This window comes from Bubalus kerabau, chromosome 11 (assembly GCF_029407905.1).
Source record: "Bubalus kerabau isolate K-KA32 ecotype Philippines breed swamp buffalo chromosome 11, PCC_UOA_SB_1v2, whole genome shotgun sequence".
Taxonomy (NCBI): Eukaryota; Metazoa; Chordata; class Mammalia; order Artiodactyla; family Bovidae; genus Bubalus; species Bubalus kerabau.
The window spans coordinates 27,585,603-27,609,720 of NC_073634.1; the positions used below are offsets into that span (position 1 = coordinate 27,585,603).

The 24,118-nt window shown below is 39.2% G+C and overlaps 1 protein-coding gene across 2 annotated transcripts in view; it reads left to right on the forward strand.

The window, feature by feature from the left end:
- The first annotated feature begins 1,822 nt into the window (after positions 1-1,822).
- Positions 1,823-24,118, forward strand: part of EML4 (EMAP like 4) — a 153,756-nt gene continuing 131,460 nt past the window's right edge. The window contains exon 1 of one of the 2 annotated variants that reach the window (XM_055539916.1): positions 1,823-2,174. In XM_055539916.1, coding sequence (XP_055395891.1) covers positions 2,150-2,174 — 25 coding nt within the window. In that variant the 5' untranslated portion in view covers positions 1,823-2,149. Of the gene's footprint in view, positions 2,175-3,787; positions 3,927-24,118 lie in introns of those variants that run through there. The other variant, XM_055539919.1, reaches the window with a different exon arrangement.

A 24,118-nucleotide genomic window follows, 5' to 3' on the forward strand; every position in this document is an offset into this window, starting at 1 on the left:
ACACTGGGTAAATAATTTCGAAGAAAGAGGAAACCTCAGACACCATTTTGTCTGTAACCTGAATTTATCTTGGCTGCTTTATGGCCCTTTCCCCCATAGCATTCAGAAGACACACAGGTCTGATATCCAAAAAAGAAATTTAAAGTAATTTAGACTTTCAGGGAAGAATTTTAAAGAGACATCAAAGGTGAAAAATATACTATAAGACTTTGACAAAATGTTTAAACAGTCCTTTCAACCATCCAGGTCCTCCAAGTTCCTCTCATTATGACAGTTGCTATTTTTCTCATCTTCTTATCTTCCTCTCTCCTGCAACTGACTAAAAGGACTGGTTGTTGTTTAGTCGTTAAGTCCCGTCTGACTCTTGCCATCCTGTGGACTGTAGCCCTTCATGCTCTTCTGTCCATGGTGTTTCCCAGGCAAGAATACTAGAGTGGGTTGCTATTTCCTTCTGCAGGGGATCTTCCAGACCCAGGGATGGAACCTGAGTCTCCTACATTGGCAAGCAGATTCTTTACCTCTGAGGCATCAGGAAGGGCTGTAAAATCACTCTTAATCTCTTCTGAGCCAGCTCTTTATTATTGTACAGATCAGTTTAGTTCCTGGATACCTTATATTTCTCCTCTGTAACTAGTCCCCTGATCCACACAACGTAGTCCCAAGAGGGACTTGGGAAACCACTGGAAGGTCTTTAGAAGGATGGAGAATACAGGTGTGTGGGAGTAAGGATGAAAAAGAAGGTTTAGATGTTTTGCTTACCTGTCCAGTCTTCCATTTACAATTGAATAAAATGAGGCCCAAGTGAGTTTAGTGACTTGATAACTCACTTCTTGAGTCACATGGAATTGGGGCTTCAACCCTTTGTTATACTTCCCTAGTAGGCAATCCTATGATTTGTCCTGTCAGGGGTGGCTTTGCATCCCTGGTGGAAAACAACAGGTGGGGGGAATTAATGCTAGTTCTGCTCTTACCAGGTTCCATGACCTCGCGCTGCTGCTGCTGCTGCTGCTAAGTCGCTTCAGTCGTGTCTGACTCTGTGCGATCCCATAGACGGCAGCCCACCAGGCCCCTCTGTCCCTGGGATTCTCCAGGCAAGAATACTGGAGAGGGTTGCCATTTCCTTCTCCAGTGCATGCATGCATGCTAAGTCGCTTCAGTCGTGTCCGACTCTGTGCGACCCTATGGACAGCAGCCCACCAGGCTCGTCTGTCTACGGGATTCTCTAGGCAAGAATACTGGAATGGGTTGCCATTTCCTTCTCCTGACCTTGCACAGGTTATGTCTTTTCTAAGGCTCAGTGAAGCGGAGGCAAGATGAACGCTTGGGTCCTGTCCAGTACTAACATTCCTTGCTTCTGGAACATCCTGGGCCCTGCCCTGCTGTGGACCTTGGGCTGTGTAGTGATGGCCTTGAGCTAGTCAAGAAGACTCACACTCATCTCTGTCCCTCACCCTACTGGGGCAAAGGAAGAACCCGCGAAGACTGGATTCCTCCCCCCACTTGGTTGCCTCTTTAGTGTGCTAAGATACTCGGGGTGGCCATCTCCTGTCAGAGGAGCTCCAGACTTGAGCTCTGAAGGGTCTCTCCGGACTCCCTAGGAAGGAAGGAATCCTTGGAAGTTCCTGAGTATCCCAGGCTGGAGATCTCCCTTTACCCCACTTCCTCGGAACCAGTTTCAAGACCCAAATCCTAGGCCCTTAGGAAGCCCACCGCGCAAGCGCAGACACACGTTCCCCGCGAGGGGGGCGGAATCCGAGGCTAAGGCAAGGTGAGAGGGAAGGGTCCGCGAGACCCCGCCTCCGGGTCGTCACGTGGGAGGCGGGGTCGGAAGCGTGACAGCGTGCGCGGGGGCGGTGCTACCACTGCGCGCGGGCGCGGGGGCGGGACGCGGCGCGGCGCTCACGGCTGCTGTCTGGGACGGAGGCAGGGCAGGCGGCGGAGCGGCGCGGCTCTCAACCTGACGGGGAAGTGGTCCCGGCGGCCGCGGCTGAGTGCCCCGGGGCGCACGGGCCGACGGACTACGGAGGCGGGAGCCGAGCAGCGCGTCCGAGAGAGCGAGCGGGTCAGCCTCAGCGTCGGCCACCCTAGTCGGTCCGCTGAATGAAGTGCCCGCCCCGCTGAGCCCGGAGCCCGGCGCTTTCCCCGCAAGATGGACGGTTTCGCCGGCAGCCTCGGTGAGTGCGGCTGGGAGCCCTTCCTCTCCTGCGCAGGGTGGGAACCTTGTTCCCTGCACACGCAGCCCGGGCCTGCTCTCCACCCTGCCCCTCGGGATGGCAGCAGTTCCACTGCACATGTTCCCCTCGAGCCTGCCGCCCCTCTCCGGGCTCTGGTGAACTCAGAACCCCTCCCCCATGCCAGCCCTCCTCAGCAAGACCCTCCTTTCCTCCCAGCGTTCCCGTCAGTGCGGGGCGCTTCTTCCCCGAAGTGGGAACCCCTTCTTTCATAGAGGCAGCCCTAAAGCTGCTGCGCCCCCCCGCCATACATTCATGGCTCCCCCCACCTTCAAGGTTAGGACACCTCTTTCTCAAACCTGAATCTCTTCTGGGTACAACGCTCCTCCCCCGTCTTACATACCGAGCTCTCTTTCAGGGTGGGGACATCCCTTATCCACGCCCAGGCTCCCTTTTAGGGAAGGGACCCCCATTCCCTCCCTCCTCCTCAAGACTTCACTTTAAATTTGGAGTCGTCTTTTAAGTATCTTTCCGAGTAACTGACAACTTCCCCTCACTCCCTCCACTTCTCTGAACGTTTTGTAGTGGTGGAGAGATCCAGTAGCACTGAAGCATCATTTGCCTAATAGAGGAAAGGAAGAGGCGCATTTGTGTTGGGGGACCCTCTTTAAGAGAGGAGTGAAAGCAGAAGTCTGCGTGCTGGCTCTGCAGGCATGCTGGGGAGAAGTAGTCCTGCCCCATGAATCCATAGGAAAGGGGGCCTCTGTCAGGGAAAGAAAGGATTCTCCATTTTTGGAATATGTTGTCTTTGTGGAATGGAGAAAGGGAAGTAGGCTGAAGTATTGTTTCAGTGTTCCCTTTCACCCGAATAAAGGTAGTAAATTTTGTAACTGGGTAAGAGAATCAGAACTCGTGGCTGGTACTCAAAGCCATATAATCTGTGTCTGGAATTACTATTCTTTGAGGCTGTTGGAATTTGGTTACTGTAAAGATTGAGCTCAACTGTTAGGATGGTGAGAGAAACAGTTTCTGCTTTGGCTGATACTGCAGTTATGTGATACCTGCTGCTGGGTTGGTATATTGAGTATTTGACGCCTTTCTTTGCATTTCTTGATAATAAATTCCTAGTTGGTTAATGTTCATGGATGAATGCATGATCTGGCCATAGGCCATAGTTTATTCATACATGTTGAGATCAACTTTTTTTTTTTAATGTAAAAAAGTATATTTAAGAACAGTGGACCCACTATAGGTATTAAATAGTAAAAACCGTAATTTTGGCTATGACTTTATTTGGGAAAAACACATACACTTTCTTTGGGAAACACACACTAGAGAGTGGAAATCCTAAAATAGGAGGCAACTGAGTGTTACTCTTTCCTCCCCAAAGGCACCTGTTGTCCATTATCTAACCTTTGATGTCTTATAATTCCTTTCATAGTGAAGTTGTTTCATTCTTGGGCTCCTTTTAAAGAGGTATCAGCTTTTCACTACCTTTTTTTTTAAGCCATATGCCTGTGTCTGGATTTATTCCCTAATCATATTGGACTGAACGACTTGTCCTTTATGTTCACAAAGAGGTGATCATATACTTGGGCAAGAAACTGAGTGTTGGGGGATGTTGTGCGGCTGAGGTGTCTGCACTGCTGGCTTCTCAGCTGTAGGAATGGTGGGATCACTGCTCAAATTAAAATCAGCTTTTACTTCTGGCTGTTGGTTTGTGGACTTCGAAGGCTTGCCAAAACTTCATCTTCTGTAAGCGTTTTGTGGGAGTCGTTCTCACTAATTGGGTGTACTTAAGTTTATTTTGAAAGTGGATATGCATTTTTAAACAACTGTTCCTTCTTACCCTGTTCATAAGGTAACTGGTAGTAGAGAATGAAAGAGAAATTTTAGTTGGGGCTCCCACTTTTCATAAAGAATGTTATAACTGACTGTGATGTTGAATTTTTGTATTGATTTAATAGTTATTTTTATTCATTTGGTACCACCGTTGGGTCTCACCTTGAGACTTTTCCATTCTTTAAGTATGATGTTGATCAGGAGCAGAAGAGATGCTTATATTTAAAGAGGGGAACCTGTGTCAGCTGGGAGGGAAAGAAATGGTTCCTGGCAGTATTTTTGGAGCTGCTCCTGATGAAGATACTTCTCAGCAGGAGATGTGTGCTTTCTCTTTCTGTCCCCCTTTGAAAGAGTAAAACTAGGCCCCATTTTAATTGAAACCTTAAAGGATTGGGAGTGGGGGAAGGGTAAAGCTGGTATATTTTACTGGTAGTCTTTAAACATAGTTTTGCCCAACTCTAGCCAAATTGCTTGTTTCTATTCCCTTCACTTAGAGTTACGTTGATCTTTATTTTACCTTCAAGAGAGCCATGAATGTAAAGGCAAGCTCTTGTATTCTAGTAGATGTTTAAAAACTTTTTTTAACCAAACAAGAATTCAAAACACGTGAAGTTCTTCTGGGGTCATGAGTATTAAAGTATTTATTCTCAAGGAAGTGTATGTGTGTCATTTTATGTACTGTATGGCTTCCTGAAAATAAAGAAAACTACGTTTTTATAAGCAGAAAAACTGAGTGCTTTGTAAACAGTGATTCTAGAGAAGCTGATTATTTAAGGGAATGTTATGATGCATCATTTTGTTAAGTGAAAAACTTTAAAAATTCAGACTGTACCATTGATGAGTGTTTACATAAGGAAAACACTTAAGTGCATTTTCTGAGATGTCTAATGGCAATTAAAACTGTGTAATGATTTTGAAATCTTGAGAGGAATATTAGGTGCTGGTCTGTGTTATATTTGCCATTTTGAAATTGTATACCTGTTATATTTCTTTTGTTTTGTCCATACGTTTAAAACAATGAAAGGATGCTTTTATTCTCTGCAGCTGATGAATTTCCGGCAGTTGGACTGGCAGGTGTTTGTACTTTTTCCTTTAAGCATAGTATCTTTTAGTTCACAAATTATTGTAATACAAAAAAGCAGCACTTTAGAAGCAGTTTTTTTTTTTTTAATTAGTGAGGGGGAAATACTCACTCATTAATTGTCTTAATGTCCTGCCTCCAAATCAGTATATATGAATATACACACATACCTGTACAAAACATGTATATAGTAAAACATTTTAAATTTCAGGTCTATGTGCAGAAGTGGAAAACTGTTGACAGAGCTTTTCTTGTTGATTTTCATAAGGCATAGGTTAGGTGCGTTTCATGCCTAGTTTCTTTAGCATCTCTTTTTCACAATAAAGGTTTTAATTTTAAAACTTGTCTTGGAAATAGCCTCAGGTTTAGTCAGTGTTTATGCCTTAAAGAAAGCATATTGTTAACCACGTCAGTTTTAACTTTTTCTGCTCCAAAGATTAAAAACAAAACTCCCAAACTTCTTTTTAAAGAAAAATTGTAATGAATTAAATTATAGGGTTAGTATAAGAAATGTAACATTCTTCAGTGCAGTAATAATATGCTTCAGTTTATCAGATACATGAAAAAAATGATTTTTTAACATAATATTAGAACTTATCATTTCTCATCTCATATATACTCTTGCTTTCTTAAAGGAACAGTGTAGTGTAAGATTTTTAAATAAATTTTTAATCAAGTAAAAATTTTTTCTTGAATTTAAAAGTAAATTTAATCAAGTAAAATTTTTAATCAAGTATTCTTTATTCATATAAAAGTGTTTCTCATGTAGTAACATTACTTGTGGAATTTTTCCTTAGCTTTTAATTTCTTAATGGCTGTCTTTTGAAGGGCTCGAGGCAGGTTTACATTATAATATGACATGAGTGGTAACTCTTAAATGGTTACTACAGCATCTATAACATGAGTTAGAGTATTTCTTAACATGTACCCCTTTTATGACATTCTTCTTGCCCTTCAGGAGCTTACTATCTGGTTTTAAATAGGTATCTAGAGGTGTTTAATCCTAAGTAAAGGACCAGAAGTGGGAGTTGAAGGGGAAGGCATCATTTAGAAGGCAGTGCTGTGTATCAAGCACATAACTTCTAAGAGATGACATTTGGAGATTACTGAAATTATCCTCAATCGACTGTGGCTTTTTAAAACCGTGAAATAACTTACTTAGAAGTCCAAATATTAGGGAATGATAACTACTAGCTCTTTTTTTGCTTTGTATTTAAGTTTGAATAGCATGTAGGACAAGTACTGTATTAATTATATATGTATGCTATTTATATATATATATTGCATGTAAAACCTCAGTGTCTGTTTATAAGAAATATTACAGTAACATTTTGATTTAAAAATAGATGGATTCTAAAACTTTAAAAGTGAAAGGAGATAATCTACTTCCCAAATCTGTAGTATATTTTTATGTCTGCGTGTGATATCTTGTCCTATAGTTGTAGCTGTCATAGACGGTTAAAATGCTTTACCTTTGCATATTGCTGTATAGTTTACAAAACTTTATCTCATTTAATCTGCACACTGACCTGGAGAGAGAAGAAATTATTTCCCCATTTTTAGATGAAGAAACTAAAGTTCAAGGAGTTTGCAGTTTTTTGACAAGACTTCAAATCCAGGTTTTTCTTTTCCCTTTCTTCTTTTTCTGGGGTGGGGGTGCGGAGCCTGATTTGTAAGGTTTGTATCCAATGAGAACACAATACAAAAGAAGGGAAAAAAATCTTTTATTCCTAGTTTATTTGTAGTCAGCTGACGTTAACATGTTGATGTACACGTTTTTAGTCTTTTCCTGTGCTTTTTATACACAGTTAAAATTATACTATAGATATAATTTTGCGTTCTGGTTTTCTCATTAGAGCCTAACCATTTTTTTCACTTGAACTCAGATTTTTCTGATGGGACCCAGTGTTCTTTTCCTTATCCTATTACTGACTCTTCATAACCCACTTGCATGTCGATTCTAATGTACTTGGATGTGAACTGTTCTTCCTCTAAATCAACTTCTTGATTTTTCACTGTAAGTATCACCCAGCCTTAAAATGTTTGACTCTTGGCCATTTTTGCCTACCACATTAAAATCTCTTCGGAGACTTATCAATTCTTGTCACCTTTTCACATTCCTTACTTTCCTTTTCTGACACCACAGTTGAAGGCCTTATTTTTCTGTGTTTGCATTATTGCATAGCCTCAAGAATCTCTACTTGTCCATAATTTGTTTTGTAAGGGGTGGGAGAGGGGGGGCCTTTTCCAGATTGCTGCATTGCCTTAATGACTAAATTTAAGCACCTTAGCCTTGCTGTCAAGATCCTCCATAATCTGTTTCTACTGTCTTAACATGATCTGGCCTAAATGACCTATTTCTTTTTTCCCATATTTGATTGGCAGTTTTTCATCCCTGTGTCTCTTCTGTCTTGAAGTACCCTTCAAGGCCCAACTCAGATATTGTTTCTTTTCTGAACACTCTCTTTGTTCTCTTTCATTCCCAACTCATAGTATCCACCCTTGAACTTTTAACACAGGAACGTTTTTAGGGCACTTACCACAGAATATTTCTTCTCAAAAGGTAGAAGTGATTATTACAAGTCCTAAAATTACTGTCAGTCTTATTTCTACAGCCAGATTATAAACCCGCTGAAAGGCTGACACTCATGTGTGTTTGAAATCTCATAGCAGAGCAGGGGCGATTTCATGATCCTGTGAAATTGGGGGGAAATTACTAGGGAACCAGTATATAACTGGCAACGTACAACCTTTGCTCCTACCATCATTTCTTAAAAAAATGATAACTTGAAGACGAAAAAATTACCATACACAATGTCAGAGTAGAATCCTTAAAAAAATTAAATAACTCTTTATGTTCTTGTTTTTTTCTGTTCTTATTTCACCTGAAATAAATGAAAATTGTCTCCCAACTTTGTTGAAAATTTAATAAAGAACTCTATCTCAGGTTCTAGGGTAGTGTTTATCAAGTGGAGGTTTTGTGAATCACTTACTAAGAATTTAGAAGTCAGTTTATTGAGGGTCAAGATGAATTTTTTAAAAAAATGAGAGAGACGGAAAGGAAAAAAAAAGATGATAAAATATTTGTGCTTTGCATGATGTTGCTTCAAGAAACTCTCAGTTTCATGTAAATATGTTTGCCTTAGATTGCAGAATAAAATTTATTTTACGGGGGCGTCACAATTCAGATGAAAGATACGTTTTTAATGGCTGTTACTCCCTATCTTTGAAAGACTAGGCGGGATGGCTGACATATATGAAAATGTGGATGAACAATCAGAAGTAGGAGTTATAATGAATTGTGCTGTTTTTGAAAAGTTTTTCAATGCAGTGACTCAGTCGCGTCCAACTTTTGATTCTAAATATAATGATTATACCATAGTTATCATCAGTAGCCGCAGAAGTGTATCTGTAGTTCTAGAATCAGTTCAGGCAAACTCCATATGTAGAAATGTGGTTTTATAAAACTGATAAGCTAGGGTATTATACTTACTTTGCAGAAGGATTCACCATATTGTTTTTTTTCAGCTTTCCTGATGGATTTCTTTGTGTCTTGACTATCTCTCCATTTTATTAGCTTTTCAGAATCTATCCAATCTTTAAGGCGTGGCTCAGGTACACTTGTGGAGAAGGAAATGGCAACCCACTCCAGTGTTCTTGCCTGGAGAATGCCATGGACAGAGAAGCCTGGTAGGCTACAGTCCATGGGGTCGCACAGAGTCGGACACGACTGAAGCAACTTGGCAGGCAGCAGGTACACTTGTCTTTTTCTGGAAGCTGTACCTGATTATTCTAGTCTTGCACTCAAACCATTGCCCTGTAGAGCTCCTAAGGTCAAGGAGACCAAGTGCGTATACCTTAGGGATCTAGGAGTATAGCCAGAAGTTATCTACTTAAACATTCATGTGATTATTTTGCAACCATTTTAATAAAGATTAGTTGAGACAAGAATCATTGATACATGCTAAATCTATGGGATATTTTTGATGAGGAGCAGAATGTTTCCGTTCAATTCAGTCGCTCAGTCATGTCTGACTCTTTGTGACCCCATGGACTGCAGCACACCAGGCTTCCCTGTCCATCACCAACTCCCAGAGCTTACTCAAACTCATGTCCATAGAGTCGGTGATGCCATCCAACCATCTCATCCTCTGTCGTCCCCTTCTCCTTCCAGCTTCAATCTTTCCCAGCATTAGGGTCTTTTCCAATGAGTCAGTCCTTCGCATCATGTGGCCAAAGTATTGAAGTTTCAGCTTCAGCATCAGCCGTTCCAATGAATATTCAGGACTGATTGCCTTTAGGATGGACTGGTTTGATCTCCTTGCAGTCCAAGGGACTCAAGAGTCTTCTCCAACACCACAGTTCAAAAGCATCAATTCTTCGGCGCTTAGCTTTCTTTGTAGTCCAACTCTCACATCCATACATGACTACTGGAAAAACCATAGTTTTGATTAGACAGATCTTTGTTGGCAGAGTAGTCTCTGCTTTTTAATATGCTGTCTAGGCTGGTCATGGCTTTTCTTCCAAGCAGCAAGTGTTTTTTAATTTGTGGCTGCAGTCACCATCTGCAGTGATTTTGGAGCCCCCCAAAATAAAGTCTCTCACTGTTTCCATTGTTTTCCCATCTATTTGCCATGAAGTGATGGGACTGGATGCCATGATCTTAGTTTTCTGAATGTTGAGTTTTAAGAGTACTTTTTCACTCTCCTTTCACTTTCATCAAGAGGCTTTTTAGTTCTTCTTCACTTTCTGCCATAAGGGTAGTGTCATCTGCATATCTGAGGTTATTGATATTTCTCCTGGCAATCTTGATTCCAGCTTGTGCTTCATCCAGCCCAGCATTTTGCATGATGTACTCTGCATATAAGTTAAATAAACAGGGTGATGTGTACAGCCTTGATGTACTCCTTTCCGTATTTGGAACCAGTCTGTTGTTCCATGTCCAGTTCTAACTGTTGCTTCTTGACCTGCATACAGATTTCTCAAGTGGCAGGTAAGGTGGTCTGGTATTCACATCTCTTTAAGAATTTTCCACAGAATGTTTGCTTGGTCTTAAATATCTCCCCTTACATTGCATATTAGTTAGAAGGGGAAAAAATAGTAACTTTATACAGTGATGAAATCAGACAGCACCTTGAGTGCATGATCAAAATAAATAGCATCAGTGGACGTTGTGTGCCTCTGAATATGATGCCCTGCAAAGAGCACATCACTTAGGTAGTTCTCCAGCGAGGAATGCATAACCTGGATGTAATCATGAGGCCATATTGGACTTCAATTGGGGAACATCCTATTTTATAAAAGGGTAGGGGGGAGACTGTACTCTTTAATGTTAATGTTACAAAGACAAAGAAAGACTGTGGAAGTGTTTCAGATTAAAGGATACTGAAGAGACATGACATCTCTTCATGGTACCTGATCCTAGAATAGATCTTGTATTAGAGAGGAAGATGCAGTAAAGGATATTATTGGGTCACTTGGCAAAATTGGAATATAGATGGTAGATAACATAAAGGTATGGCATCAATGTTGAACTTTCTAAAGTTGGTAACCTAAGGTTATATAAAATAATATTTTTATTCTTAGGAAATACACGCTGAACTTTTAGGAATAAAAGGCCATGATACATAACTACTCTCAAATGGTTCAGGAAAAATTATGTATATATGTTTTATATATATATACACACACACATACACATATACAGCTGTATTTGTGTGTGTATGTATTTGTGTTTGTACTAGAGAGGAGGAGGGAGGGTGGAAGGATGCTCCTGTGCAGTAATGCAAATGAGTAAAATGTTAACAGTAGATGAACTTGGTTAAAACTGTACAGGGGTTTTGTACTGTTCTTGTTCTTACAGCTTTTCTGTAAGCTTGAAATTATTTTTAAATGAAAAGTTTTTAAAAAAAATCATACGACTTTGCATTAAACTCCATAATGTAGGATTTTAAAAGTAAAGAAATATCTCCTCTCCCAGAAAATTCCAGGCTAACTCTTGGGATAAAACTGTGGCTCCAAGAATGTATTCATGTATATCATGTGGTTTCCCTTTATCCCTCAGCCTGGGTTTGAGAAGCATGCCTCTGGGCCAGAGGCAGCTGCGGTTCAAATTTAGTCAGCAGACATGTTTTGTTTGGCCTTTTTGAGTGTGTTAAAAATTGGGAAATTTCACATAAAAATCTGCATCTTTGGTTTCTCTTGAAAAAATGGGATGATGTTGCCGCTGTCGACTTGCATTCCAGATGCTCTGTATACTCACTGAGTGATGTGTCAGGTAACTAGCCTCAGCCCTGCCTTACGCCTAGGCTTGTTTCAAGTGTTTACCTCATCGCCTGGCCCCTGTAGGCTGTGTTCACAGCCTTTCTCTCAGGGATCCCCAAACTCTGGGCCACTCACTGGTACCTTCTGTCACATCAGCGACAACATTTGACTAGAAATAAAGTGCAAGGACTTCCCTGGCGGTCCATGGGTAACACTCTGCACGCCCAGTGCAGTGGGAACTAGATCCCGCGTGCCGCAGCTGAGACCTGGTGTGGCCAAATAAGTAATTAAAAAAAATGTAATAAAGTGCACAGTAAATGTAAGTATGCTTGAATCATCCCCAAATCATCTCTCGCACCCCAGGTCCATGGAAAAATTGTCTTCCAGAAAATTGGTCCCCCCAGAAAGTTGGGGACTGCTGCAGCTTGCCCAGGAGATGCTGGGGTATCTTCTATGTGCTTGTAGTAATTTGAGAATTAAGTTGTTAAAATGATGCCCTGAGACTTGCTAACATTCAGGTGTGTGTCTCCTATAAACAAGGCCATTCTCCTACTTAACTGTACTACAGTGAGGAGAATCAGGAAATGAATATTGATACGTTACTACTGTGTCACCCTCAAACCCATTCATGTTTTGCTAATTGTTTCAATAATGTCTTTTTTAGTAAATAACCAATTCAGAATCAAATGTTGTATTTACCGATAGTTGTCATGTCTCTTTAGTCTTTTTGAATCCGGAGCAGTTAGTCTTTCCTTGGCTTTCATGAACTGGATGCTCTGCAAGATAATAGGCCATTTGTTTTGTAGAATGTCCTTAAATTTGATGTTTCCTCCTGATTGGATTCAAGTTATGTATCGTTGGTACAGAAGTCCCAGAGGTGAGCTGTGTTTCGTCTCATTGCACCCTATCAGGTGGCACACACTTGATTTGTCCCATAACTGATGATGTCCATTTTGACCCTTTGATTAGGGTGGGGTCTGCCAGGCCTTTCCATTGTAAAATTAATTTTTCTAAAAACTTTGTAATTAGTATTCAGTAGGAGGTTCTTTGAAATTTTGTAAATATTCTGTTTCTCATCAAACCTTCACATTACTGGTTTACTTAATATATCTGTATGGAATCAGCTGTCTTATTTTTTTTCCAATGGGTTATAATCCATTATTGTTTATATATTGATAAACGTTCTTTATTGTTCTTGTAATTTTGTAACCGTGTAGTAGTATATCTTACACTTAAAATTATGTTGAACACATGGACTAGACCATTCATATAAGTTAGTTTGAAGGAATTTGCTGTAAGTGGGAAGCCATACAGGGTGTTTGTTACTGTTATGTTTCTATATTTAAATAATCAGCAATTATTGAGAGCGAGATACTGTTATGTGGTGTGTGTGTTCGGGGTAAAAGAGAATATAGTTAAGCAGCAAAGTCAACCATTTTTTTCCCCTTTAAATATTGTGGTCATCTTTCCTTTTCAGAGAGTATAAATATAAACTTTAATGGATCATATTCCATTATTTGGACATCTGATCTGCTTAGGCTGTGTATATAGAACATAATTTAACATACTCTAGATGACTGATGCTGTGCTGTGGTACGGTGGTGCTTCTGAGAGCTGTTTGTGTAGAACTGTTTCCTCCATACACTAAATGACGCTAAACAGTTACATCTGCCCTCCTTGCTGTTGTCATTCAGTGTCAGGGTGCTTTACCCTTTCCTCTGTTTTTATATATTATTTAAAGAGTCTCACCCATAATATTTGAGTTTATATATCTTGAAAGATGACTCTTCTCTTATTATTAGACCTACAGTTTGACAGTAATTTCTTCTGGGGATGGGAATTGCACTGTGAGGCGTATGGGATCTTAGTTCCCCAACCAGGGATCCAACCTGTGCCCCCTGCGTTGGAAGCTCAGAGTCTTGACACCAGGAAAGTCCTAACAATAGTATCTTAATGTCAAATATCCCTGATGGTCTCTTTAAGTGTCATTTTTCAGTGGTTTGTTTAAACAGGATCATACATTGCATTTGGTTGCTTTGTCTCTTTTAATCTATAATGTGTATTTTCCTTTCCTTTTTTCCCCCCCTAGTTTACTAAAGAAACTAGACCTTTCTTCCTGTAAAATTAAATTAACATGAGTACTGATTGTTTTTTTTTGTTTTTTTAAAGCATGTTTCTTTGTTTTGTCTGTCCTTTAAATAGAAACTTACAGATTTTTATTTATTTGATGTATTTTGATCTGCTGCCATTACTCTTCGAAATTTGGGCACTTAGATTTTCTGTTTTGACCTGTCAGAGCATCTTCACATTGCTGCTTGAGTCCCGATCCTGGTGCTTTGTCAGCTTCATTGCTTTCTGATAAGATGTTCAGACTTTACACTTACACTTCCTGCTCCGTTTTTACAGTCAACTGTTCTTCTAAGAAGTTGTGGTTCCTTTTGGTAGAAAATGGTACTCTAGGCTCTAGAGGTGCTTGTTGTTACTAGATTGGTTATTGTTTCTAATCCAGCCTTTCTTCTGATTTCCAATTTTAAATTTGCTGTAGACTAGGAAGCCAGATAACAAAGCTGTTTTGACTTATATAAGGGTTGTTTCGGGTCTCAAAAAAGAACCCGGGAATCACGACCTATGCCTTTTGAAGTTATATGGTATAGCACTTACAGGGACAGAATCATACCTAATAAATATTACTAATATTGGTAATGTGTGACTAACATCATGTCAGATGTTCCTCAGGATAAAATGATAAACTTCATTTTCTCACCCTAAGGATCCATCTTTTATTTTTCCCCTAATAATTTTATTTATTTATTTATTAATTTTTGGTTGTGCTGAATCCTTATTGCTGCACAGGCTTTTCTCTAGTTGCAGTGTGTGGGCTACTCACTGTTGTGGCTTCTCTCGTTGCGGAGCATGGGCTCTAGGCGTGTGGGCTTCAGTTGTGGCTTCCCGGCTCTGGAGCACAGGCTTAATAGTTGCGGCTTGCGAGTTTAGTTGCCTCGGCATGTGGGATCTCTGGATCTCAGATCAAACCCGTGTCTCCTGCATTGGCAGGCTGATTCTTTACCACTGAGCCACCAGTGAAGCCTTCTGAATGAGGCCTTTAATAAAATACCTGAGCTTTTAGTTTATAAACTTGATGATATGTACATGTTTTAAATTATAGACCACTTATGTTTCCTATATCTTCATTTTTAAGGTTATCTTTTGTTTCTTTTGTTTTTCTTTTAGGATAAATCTCTGAATTAATGAGCTGTTAGTATCTTGAGAGTCAAGTTATGCTATATTAATATTTGTCATATTCCATAATAAGAATGTACTTCTTTTCCTTTTCAAAAATTTTTTCCAGAGAATGTACCTTTTCTGACTTTTCAAAATGGATGAGTTCCTAAAGTTGAGATGACTTGCTGTTGTAAAGCAAAACTGTTTAGTTTTGATACCTGACATTTTTTTTCCTTAAGTCATTTTTCACTCTTGTATGTAACTTCTTAGGCTGATTTTTAAGTGACATGTCAGAGAAAATGACAAAATTTGTTTGTGTTTTTCTTTGAGGCATTTGTTCCAGAAAAGTGCCATAACTGACTAATGTTGATGAGTGGGAGATTTTTTTTTTTTTTTTAAACTTTGGAGGATATCCTGTTTTCAGTTTAGTTGGGGCATAGCCTTTGACTTTCTTTGACTGCTTTGAGTACCTCTTGGCATTCATCTTATTTTTTTAATCCTCTCCAATTATAATTAGTGAGTTTTTTTTTTTTGGCACAAACAATATTTTCTTGATTTTTAGGATCTATTATTGTGGATCATATAAGATGTAACATATTGGGAAACAAAGTTTAGAATAAAGAGAATGGCCAGGAAAGTAATCAGTTTTTGACTTCTTTTCTTGAAATCTTTGTTAGTACTTGTGAGTGAAATTTAATGATTATACACACACTGAAACATGCGCACTGTGAAACTCCGTATCTTGGTCCATTAGTGCATACTGTAATTGGGCGAAGGTTATAGGTTTGAGTCTCATATAGGCCACTTATTTGCGTGTGTTTCCTGGTCATAAACACAGTCATTAAGTAAATAGCTTTTGATTAGCTTCTTTGGATCACACTCTGTGCTAAGTGCAGTGGGAAATTGGTGAATGAGACTCTCGAAATCCCTGCTCTCATGAAGCTTATAATTCTGTGGGGGATTCAGGCAGTATTTATTCAGGAAATATTTATTGAATGCTTGGTATGTGCTCAGCACTCTTCCAGCTATAAACATAGTTCTTATGGAGCTTATGATGTTGGCTTTTAAAATACAGAGTAATAAGAATTGTGATGGTGAAGTATGGGAAGCTTTGGAAACAAAGGAGGGCTACCTTAAACTTCCGCCATCCAGACTTTTCTCTTTTATTCAAATGCGTGTCTTAGTTTTGGGTGTAAGCAGAAAAGTAGAGATCCGGTCACAGTAGCCTTCCCAGCTCGTGAAGATGGCTTAAAGGGATGACATTTACTTTTTTCTTCTTCCTGCTCCCATATACCTGAGAAGATGATGAACTACCAGTAGCGCTCACTTTGGTTGCAGTTTTCACCCCACGCAGAGACCGTTGTCAGCTTTGCTCTCCTGGTGTCGTCCTAACTTAAGTCAGTGAATTCAGTAACTTCCATCCTCTCTGTTACCTGTGTAAGTGGTGCTTTTCTGAGATATTTGCTTTTTCTATGTCTTTGTTGGAGTATGAGTCCTGTGATTAAGTCTGTGGTTTTTGATATACTTGCTTTAGGAAATAATCATTGAGGCAGTAGTTTATGGACTACATCTCAAGAAATTTGGTTCACGTGGCTAACTGTTTGAAAGGGAGCAGCAGAGCAGAGGCACTAGCATTTATTCAGCTGTGAATCCAGGAAGCATGTCAGATGCTTTCCATAAACTGTAATAACTAAATGGCAAAGAAGGTTGTTAAAGTCAGTAAAAAAAAAAATACCCTCGGGTAACTTTTTAACTAGATTGGGTAAAACTGAACTTGTTATTACAACCCTACATATGAGGGCGATGATTCTAATAGTATCTGTGTTAGACTTTTGGTCACTGAAATGAACTATTGTTGCTAGTATGAGAATCTAATAATTGAGCAAATATTTATTCACTAAGTGCCATGTGCCAGGAATTGTTTTCATACTGGGAATATATCAGTCAAGAAAAGAAACAAAAATTCCTACTAAAGCATATACTATAGTGAAGGGAGATAGTGAACAGTTTTCATTTAATTATTCACTCTTAGGATGTGATTCCTGCATTATCTATTATAAACATACTGTCCTTTTTTTTCATATAATAGATGGTGATACAGCCTGTGTGGTCTTTGGTTTTGTGAGATAAGCTTAGAGAAAAGTAATCTTGGGGAATGCAAAAACAGATAGGTAAAATATTGACTGTGCTGTGGCTACTATCACTGAGCATCTTAGTCACTGTATCTGATCATATGACAGTTTTGAAATAGTATATGTACTTCTTAGATGTCCATACTCAGACTTTTAAAAGTCTTTTTGTTTCATATTTAAAGTTTTATTGTTTACTATAGTACTTTTATATGTTTGAATATATATTCCCTTGAATTGTAGTACTTTTTTCTTGTGGAAAAATTTGATCATATTTCTCTAAAATCTCTTGTTTCCTCTAGGTCAGTTACTGTAGATTTGTCAACCTGGATTCGGGACCCCTATTCAGTTACTAAGGAGAATTCCCAGGATGCTGTGGAGCTCTCCAGACAGCTGTCTGTGGGTGGTGGTGAGAGTGGAGGCGAACAGTGGGTTGTGTGACCAGGGTGAGGTCACCTCTTTCACCTTCTGGCCGTCCTTCTTTCCGGACTTTTAACGCCTGCTTGGGTACTTTAAGCAGTTTGGGTCCTATGCTGTGTTCTGAACAGTTGTGTAGTGGTAGTACCCATAAGGTGATGCGAGATGTGTTTTGGATGGAGCTCACGGGGTGTGACTGTGTCACAGCAACAACAAAGAAGTTGTTCCAGTAGTTTGAAAACCATGGTATAGTTTTAAGTGTTCTGACCCACTATAGGCAGTTGTTTTCATGTCTGGAAATTAGTGACTTCACATTTGATCTTTCCTGCTCTCATTTAACTTGCATGTGGCCACCAGAATGTTTTATTGTCACTTTCTGGCCTAAAAGCTTTTTATCATTTTCAGCTTCTATGAGATGAACTCTTGGCTTGGGCCACCTGGCTCCAACTTACTTTGCCATTCTTAGCTCTTTTTGGGGAATCTTAGGTGGATTCATTCTCTCACTATCCCTTTTCTTGCCTCATTTCTTGCTACCTTGTTTCTTATGCCATAATTTATTATATATTACATATATAATATGTTGATGGGGTTGGCATATACCCTTGGGAAAATTAGGGAATTTGAAAAGCAACAGATAATGACACATTCCTAAGAGTTGCATGAGAAAGTGTCTTTAGAGTAAGGTTTTATTAATTGTTTTCTTTTCCTACTTATTAACTTGTTCCTGCTTCTCAGCATTGGTATTTTGTGTAACCCTGGATAAGCCAATCTTCTTTTTTGCCAGACTTCATTGGACTTCTTTAAAACTGAGTGTATTCTGTTCCTTTAGGAATTTGTCTGGTATTTTTGCTATCAAATACAATGCATTCTTGATAGCAAATTCAAAGTCATTTGTTTTAAAAACATCACCAAACACCTCATTATCATATCTTGATTTTAGTGAAAAAGAGTAGAACTACAGAGTAGTTTTGAGAATTCAAATTTTTAAAATCAGCTTTATTCAGCTGTGTGCACGCTAAATTGTTTCAGTCATGTCTGAATCTTTGCAGCCCTATGGACTGTGGCCTCCTAGGCTCCTCTGTCCATGGGATTCCCCAGGCAGGAATAGTGGAGAGGGTTTCCATGCCCTCCTCCGGGGATCTTCCTGACCTTGGGATCAAACCTGGTCTCTTATGTCTCCTGCATTGGCAGGCAGGTTCTTTAGCACTAGCGCCACCTGGGAGCTGTGCTTTACCTGTGATAAATTATGCCAATTTCAAGTGTATAGTGGGTCTTCCAAAATTCATATAGTTGTGTATCCACTACCACGATCAAGGTATAAACCATCTCTGTTACACCAAAAAGTTCCCCCCAAAGTTCCTATACCACCTTGCAGTCAGTCCTTTCCCTCCACCCTGTTTCTGGCAACCACTGATTTGCTTTCTTTCCCTATATTCTGCCTTTCCTAAAATGTCATATAACTGGGATCTTAAAATCTGTGGTCTTTTGTGCTTTTCACGTAGTGTACTTTTGAGATTCATTTGTGTTGCATGTTTCAGTAATTTATTCCTTTTTATTGCTGAAGAGCATTTCATTGTATGAATATACCACAGGTAGTTTATCCATTCACCAGATGATGGACGTTTCAGTTGTTACCAGTTTTTGGCTATTATGAATACAGACAGCTGCTGTGAACATTGGAACTTTGGCTCCTCATAGCCCTGCAGCCACTAATCTGCCTTCTGACTATAGATTTGCCTGTCTGGTGCTCATTTTTTAAAAAAATGGGTTGATTGTCTTATTAGATTTTGAGAGTTCTCTGTATACTATGGATGCAAGTCCTTTATCAGTTATGTGTTTTGCAAATGTTTTCTTCCACTTTGTGACTTAACTTTTCATTTTCTTAACAGTGCCTTTTGAAGAGTGGAAGTTTATTTTGATGAAATCCAATTTATCAATTTACTAGGATAAAGTTTGTCTTTTATAGTACATTTTGTGTCCCATTAAGAAATCTTTACCTAACCCAAGATCACAGATTCTAAAAGAAAACTTTGCTCACGACACACCAAATGTGTGGGTGGGTTTTCCACACCACTAACTTCCTGAAATTAGTGCAGATCCTATAGATTAAGGTTTCAGTCCCCCATGACTGCTTTCCTTCTCCAGGTATCAACTACAAGTTCAGACCTCAGATACTTCTGACTGACCACTTATAAATGGGAGATTCCTATGCCCCTTCTTGGATCTGATAATATGTTAGAATGCCTTATAGAACTCAGGAAAGCACTTTACTTCCTGTTACTGGTTTATTATAAAGGATACAATGCAGAAGTACCCAGATGGAAGAGATGCATTGGACAAGGTTCTTAGGAAGGAGTGTGGAGCTTCAGTGCCCTCTCTGGGCATGTCACTCTCCCAGCAACCACCTTGAAGTGTTCATGTACCTGGAAGCTCTCTGAACCCCATCATTTAGGGTTTTAATGAAGGCTCCGGTATATAGGCGTGATTGATTAAATCATTGACCAGTGTGGCTGAGCTCAAATTTTCAGTCCTTACCTCCCCGGAGGTCAAGGGGTGGAGCTGAAAGTTCAAACTGTCTAATCAAGAAGTTGGTTCCTCTGGCAACCAGCCTCCATCTTCCAAAAGTTACCTCTTTAACATAAACTCAGATATGGTTGAAAGGGGCTCTTCACATCTCTATTACTCAGAAAATTCCAAGGATTTTAGAAATTCTATGCCAGGAACTGGGGGCAAAAATCAGTTATATATATTGCATGTTATGTCACAATTTCTCTCCTATTTTCTTGAATAAGTTCATAGTTTTTACTTTTATTTTAGGTTTGTGATCCTTTTAGAATTAGTTTTTACATATGGTATGAGGTACGAATCAAGGTTCATTTATTTGCACACTGATACCCCTTTGTTCCAGCAACATTTGTTTAAAAGATTAGCCCTTTTCCTTTGAATTGCCTTGGCACCTTTGCTGAAAATCAATAGACTGCATATGTGTCAGTCTATTTTTGGACTCTGTATTCTGTTCCATAGATGGCTATGTTTATCATTAAGTAAATACCACACTGTCTGATTACTATAGCTGTAAAGGCTTCAATTAAATTTTTTATATTTGAAAAATAATTTAGAGGAAATAAATTTAACTTTAAAACTTTGTAGACTGACATAAAATTACATAATTCAATGATTGTTAACATTTTATATTTATATTTCAGAGTTTACTTTTTAAAATTACTTTTAAGAACACAATCTCTTGATTCACTAATGATTTTAAGAATTAGAGCAGGGATTGATATTCATATTTTATAAATGAGGAAGCTGTACTATTTAAGAGGGATAGTTTAAGATCAAGCTGTAATATTTAAGAGGGATCGTTTGAGTGTGATAAAGGAAGAACTAAAGCCCAAATGTTATGCCTTCAAAAACTCCAGTGTGCTTTCCCCTATAGCACACGGCTTTCATTTGCTACTTCTTTTTTTTTGAATATCGGAGAATGAGTATTTTATGGAAAATTGAATCACTAGATTTTATTTAAAGTATAGAGCTATAGGAGAACAGTTAATCTGTTTTTTTGGTCACCAACATCACAAGACACATTAAGAAGTCAAAATTGGACTTCATTCCCCCACCCCCACCCCCCACCCAGTGATGTGTTTTACAACCAGAATAGGTATTTACAGTTTCATTTTAAATTTAGAAGTGCAGGAAAGAAGCAGCAAGATTTGTTAAATGAAAGCTGAAAGATTCCTTCTAAACGAACTGTTTTAAGAAATGAGGATATACTTGCCATAGTGAGAATAAGAACAATAAAACTTAAACTTTAGACTGTTTGAAGTCTGAAATTATCTATAGTATTCTCTTATGTGGCCACCACATTAAGTCTTTCGTCTCCAAATCCCCACACCCTCAGATCATACTTAAGAGATTCTTGCAGGAATACTGGTAAAAGATGATGACACCTGGGGCTTTGTGTGGTAGAGGTGGAAGAAGTGGTAGCTTTGGGAATGTGTTTTGGAGAGGCTGTCAATGTGCCGATGGATGGGTGTAAGGGATAAAGAAAAGGAATGAATCATGATCCCATGGTTACCACTTAGAGGTTTTTTCTCCTCATCAACTTGATGGTGCTATGCACTTGGTGTGGAGAATACTTAGATGAATTGGAAGAGCTACACAATGGAGGAAAGGAAATCAGAGAAGCTGCTAAAGTTCTTTTTTTAAGTTAATTTTTATTGGCGTATAGTTGCTTTATAGTGTTGTTGGTTTCTTCTGTACAGCAAAGTGAATCATTTATACCCCATCTTTTTTAGATTTCCTTCCCATTTAGGTCCCCAGAGAACATTGAATAGAGTTCCCTGTCCTATACAACAGGCTCTCATTAATCTATTTTATACATAGTAGTGTATATATGTTAGTCCCAATCTCTCAGTTCATCCCATTCTCCCTCTTCCCCCTTATCCATTAGTTTGTTCTCTACATCTTTATCTCTTTTTCTGATTTTCCATTATCTATACCATTTTCCTAGATGCTACATATAAGCAATATTATATACTTGTTTTTCTCTTTCTTACTTACTTCACTCTGTATGACAATCTCTAGATCTGTCCACATCTCTGCAAATGGCACTGTTTTTTCCCTTTCTATGGCTGAGCAATATTTCATTGTATTTATGTACCACACCTCCTTTATGCATTCCTCGGTTGATGGGCACATTTAGTTTGCTTCCTTGTCCTGGCTTTTGTAGTAGTGCTGCAGTGAACATTAGGGTGCATGTATCGTTTTGTATTGGTCATTTTGCTGGCTTATATGGTAGTTCTGTTTCTAAAATTTTGTTTTTATTGAAAGCAGTATCACATCTCAGACTGAGAAGATAGAAACAAGATGAAATTCCTTATGATCTTACCTTCCTAAGAGTCATTTAAAGTGTTTTGGTGTATGTGTTTACTGTTTTGTATAGAAATTGGCGAACTTTCTGTAAAGGCAACTACTCAATTCTGTTGTGGCATGAAGGCACCCATAGATAGTATCATAGTTGGGTGTGCTTGTATTCCAATAAAGCTTTATTACGGCCACTGAAACATGAACTTCAGTTAATTTTCTCATATTGCAAAATATTCTGGTATTGATATTTCCCCCCAAACATTTAAAAATGTGAAAATTGTTCTTAGCTCACAGGCCCTACAAAAATCACTGGCAGACCAGATTTGTCTTATGCATTTGCTTTGTGGTTGTAGTAATAGCTTACATTGAATTTCGTTACCTGCTTTTTGTATTTAATATATGTATAAATGTGTACAGTTCTAGTTGAAAACCAAAGTGATCACAACTGCTAAATAATCTGAATAAGCTCTGATAAACTTAGAGTTTACGAAGTACCTTTATGTTATTTCTTTTAATTCTTAAAATAACAATGGGAAATATTTACTGAGCTTAAGGTGGCTCAGAATCACTGCAGATGGTGACTGCAGCCATGAAATTAAAAGATGCTTACTCCTTGGAAGAAAAGTTATGACCAACCTAGATAAGCATATTGAAAAGCAGAGACATTACTTTGCCAACAAAGGTCCGTCTAGTCAAGGCTACGGTTTTTCCAGTGGTCACGTATGGATGTGAGAGTTGGACTGTGAAGAAGGCTGAGCGCTGAAGAATTGATGCTTTTGAACTGTGGTGTTGGAGAAGACTCCTGAAAGACTTGGACTGCAAGGAGATCCAACCAGTCCATTCTAAAGGAGATCAACCCTGGGTGTTCCTTGGAAGGAATGATGCTAAAGCTAAAACTCCAGTACTTTGACCACCTCATGCAAAGCGTTGACTCATTGGAAAAGACTCTGATGCTGGGAGGGATTGGGGGCAAGAGGAAAAGGGGACGACACAGGATGAGACGGCTGGATGGCATCACCGACTCGATGGACGTGAGTTTGAGTGAACTCTAGGAGTTGGTGATGGACAGGGAGGCCTGGCATCCTGCAATTCATGGGGTCACAAAGAGTCAGACACGACTGAGCGACTGAACTGAACTGAAGGTGGCTCAGATGGTAAAGAATCCACCTGCAATGCAGGAGACATGAGTTTGATGCCTCGGTTGTGAAGATCCCCTGGAGAAGGAAATGGCTACCCACTCCAGTATTCTGGCTTGGAGAATTCCACTGGACAGAGGGGCCTGGCAGGCTGCAGTCCATGGGGTCTCAAAGAGTTGGACATGATTGAGCAACTTTTCACTTCACTTCACTTAAAATACATGTTATATACATAGTTGAGGGTAAGGATTGTGCATTATCATTGGAATTATTAGTCTCTCACCTCCACTTCTCCATACATAACTTGTTTTGTTCTTTGAAATAAGTTTTCTTCAGCAGCAGGGCTTATCCCAGTAGCTCTGCAAATGTGTCCTCAAGGTTTCCTTCCCTTAATTCTAATTTGAAAAATCCAAAGACAGGACTTTGGTCTTGCTTACATCAAATTTTTATCCCACTGCTAATCATTATGTTTACGAAGGGCAAATTCATCATTTAGGAAGATAGCAATTCTCTTTTGGAACCAAAGTCTAGAATAATAGGAGAAAAGATTGAGTAGTCTCTCAAATGAAGGTCTAAAGGGTAGCGCACAGCCACTTGGGGGAGTTATGAATTGGATAGCCCTACCAAATCATGTCTATTTACAATCCTTGGTTAATTCACTGATTTAATTTTGTGTTCTTTTCTTTTACTTGTTTGTATTACACTGAGTTCTCTTTCCTTCACTCTAGTTTTCATTGGTACTTAATTGTTTTAACACCATCTCAGATTTAATTTTAAAAATCTCTAGTTTTGAAAGTCTCTTTCTCAAGAGTCTAGGTCTTACACCTCAGTGAAAATTACTGTCTCCTTTTAAAAAGTCTGTATTTTTTCTGTTGTTTCCTGACCACTCCAATCCCTTAAATACTAATATGCTTTTAGAGCAAAATCTTGGTCCAGTCTCTTGTCTCTTCTATAACAACATAAAAGGTTGGATGAGAAATAAGTGAG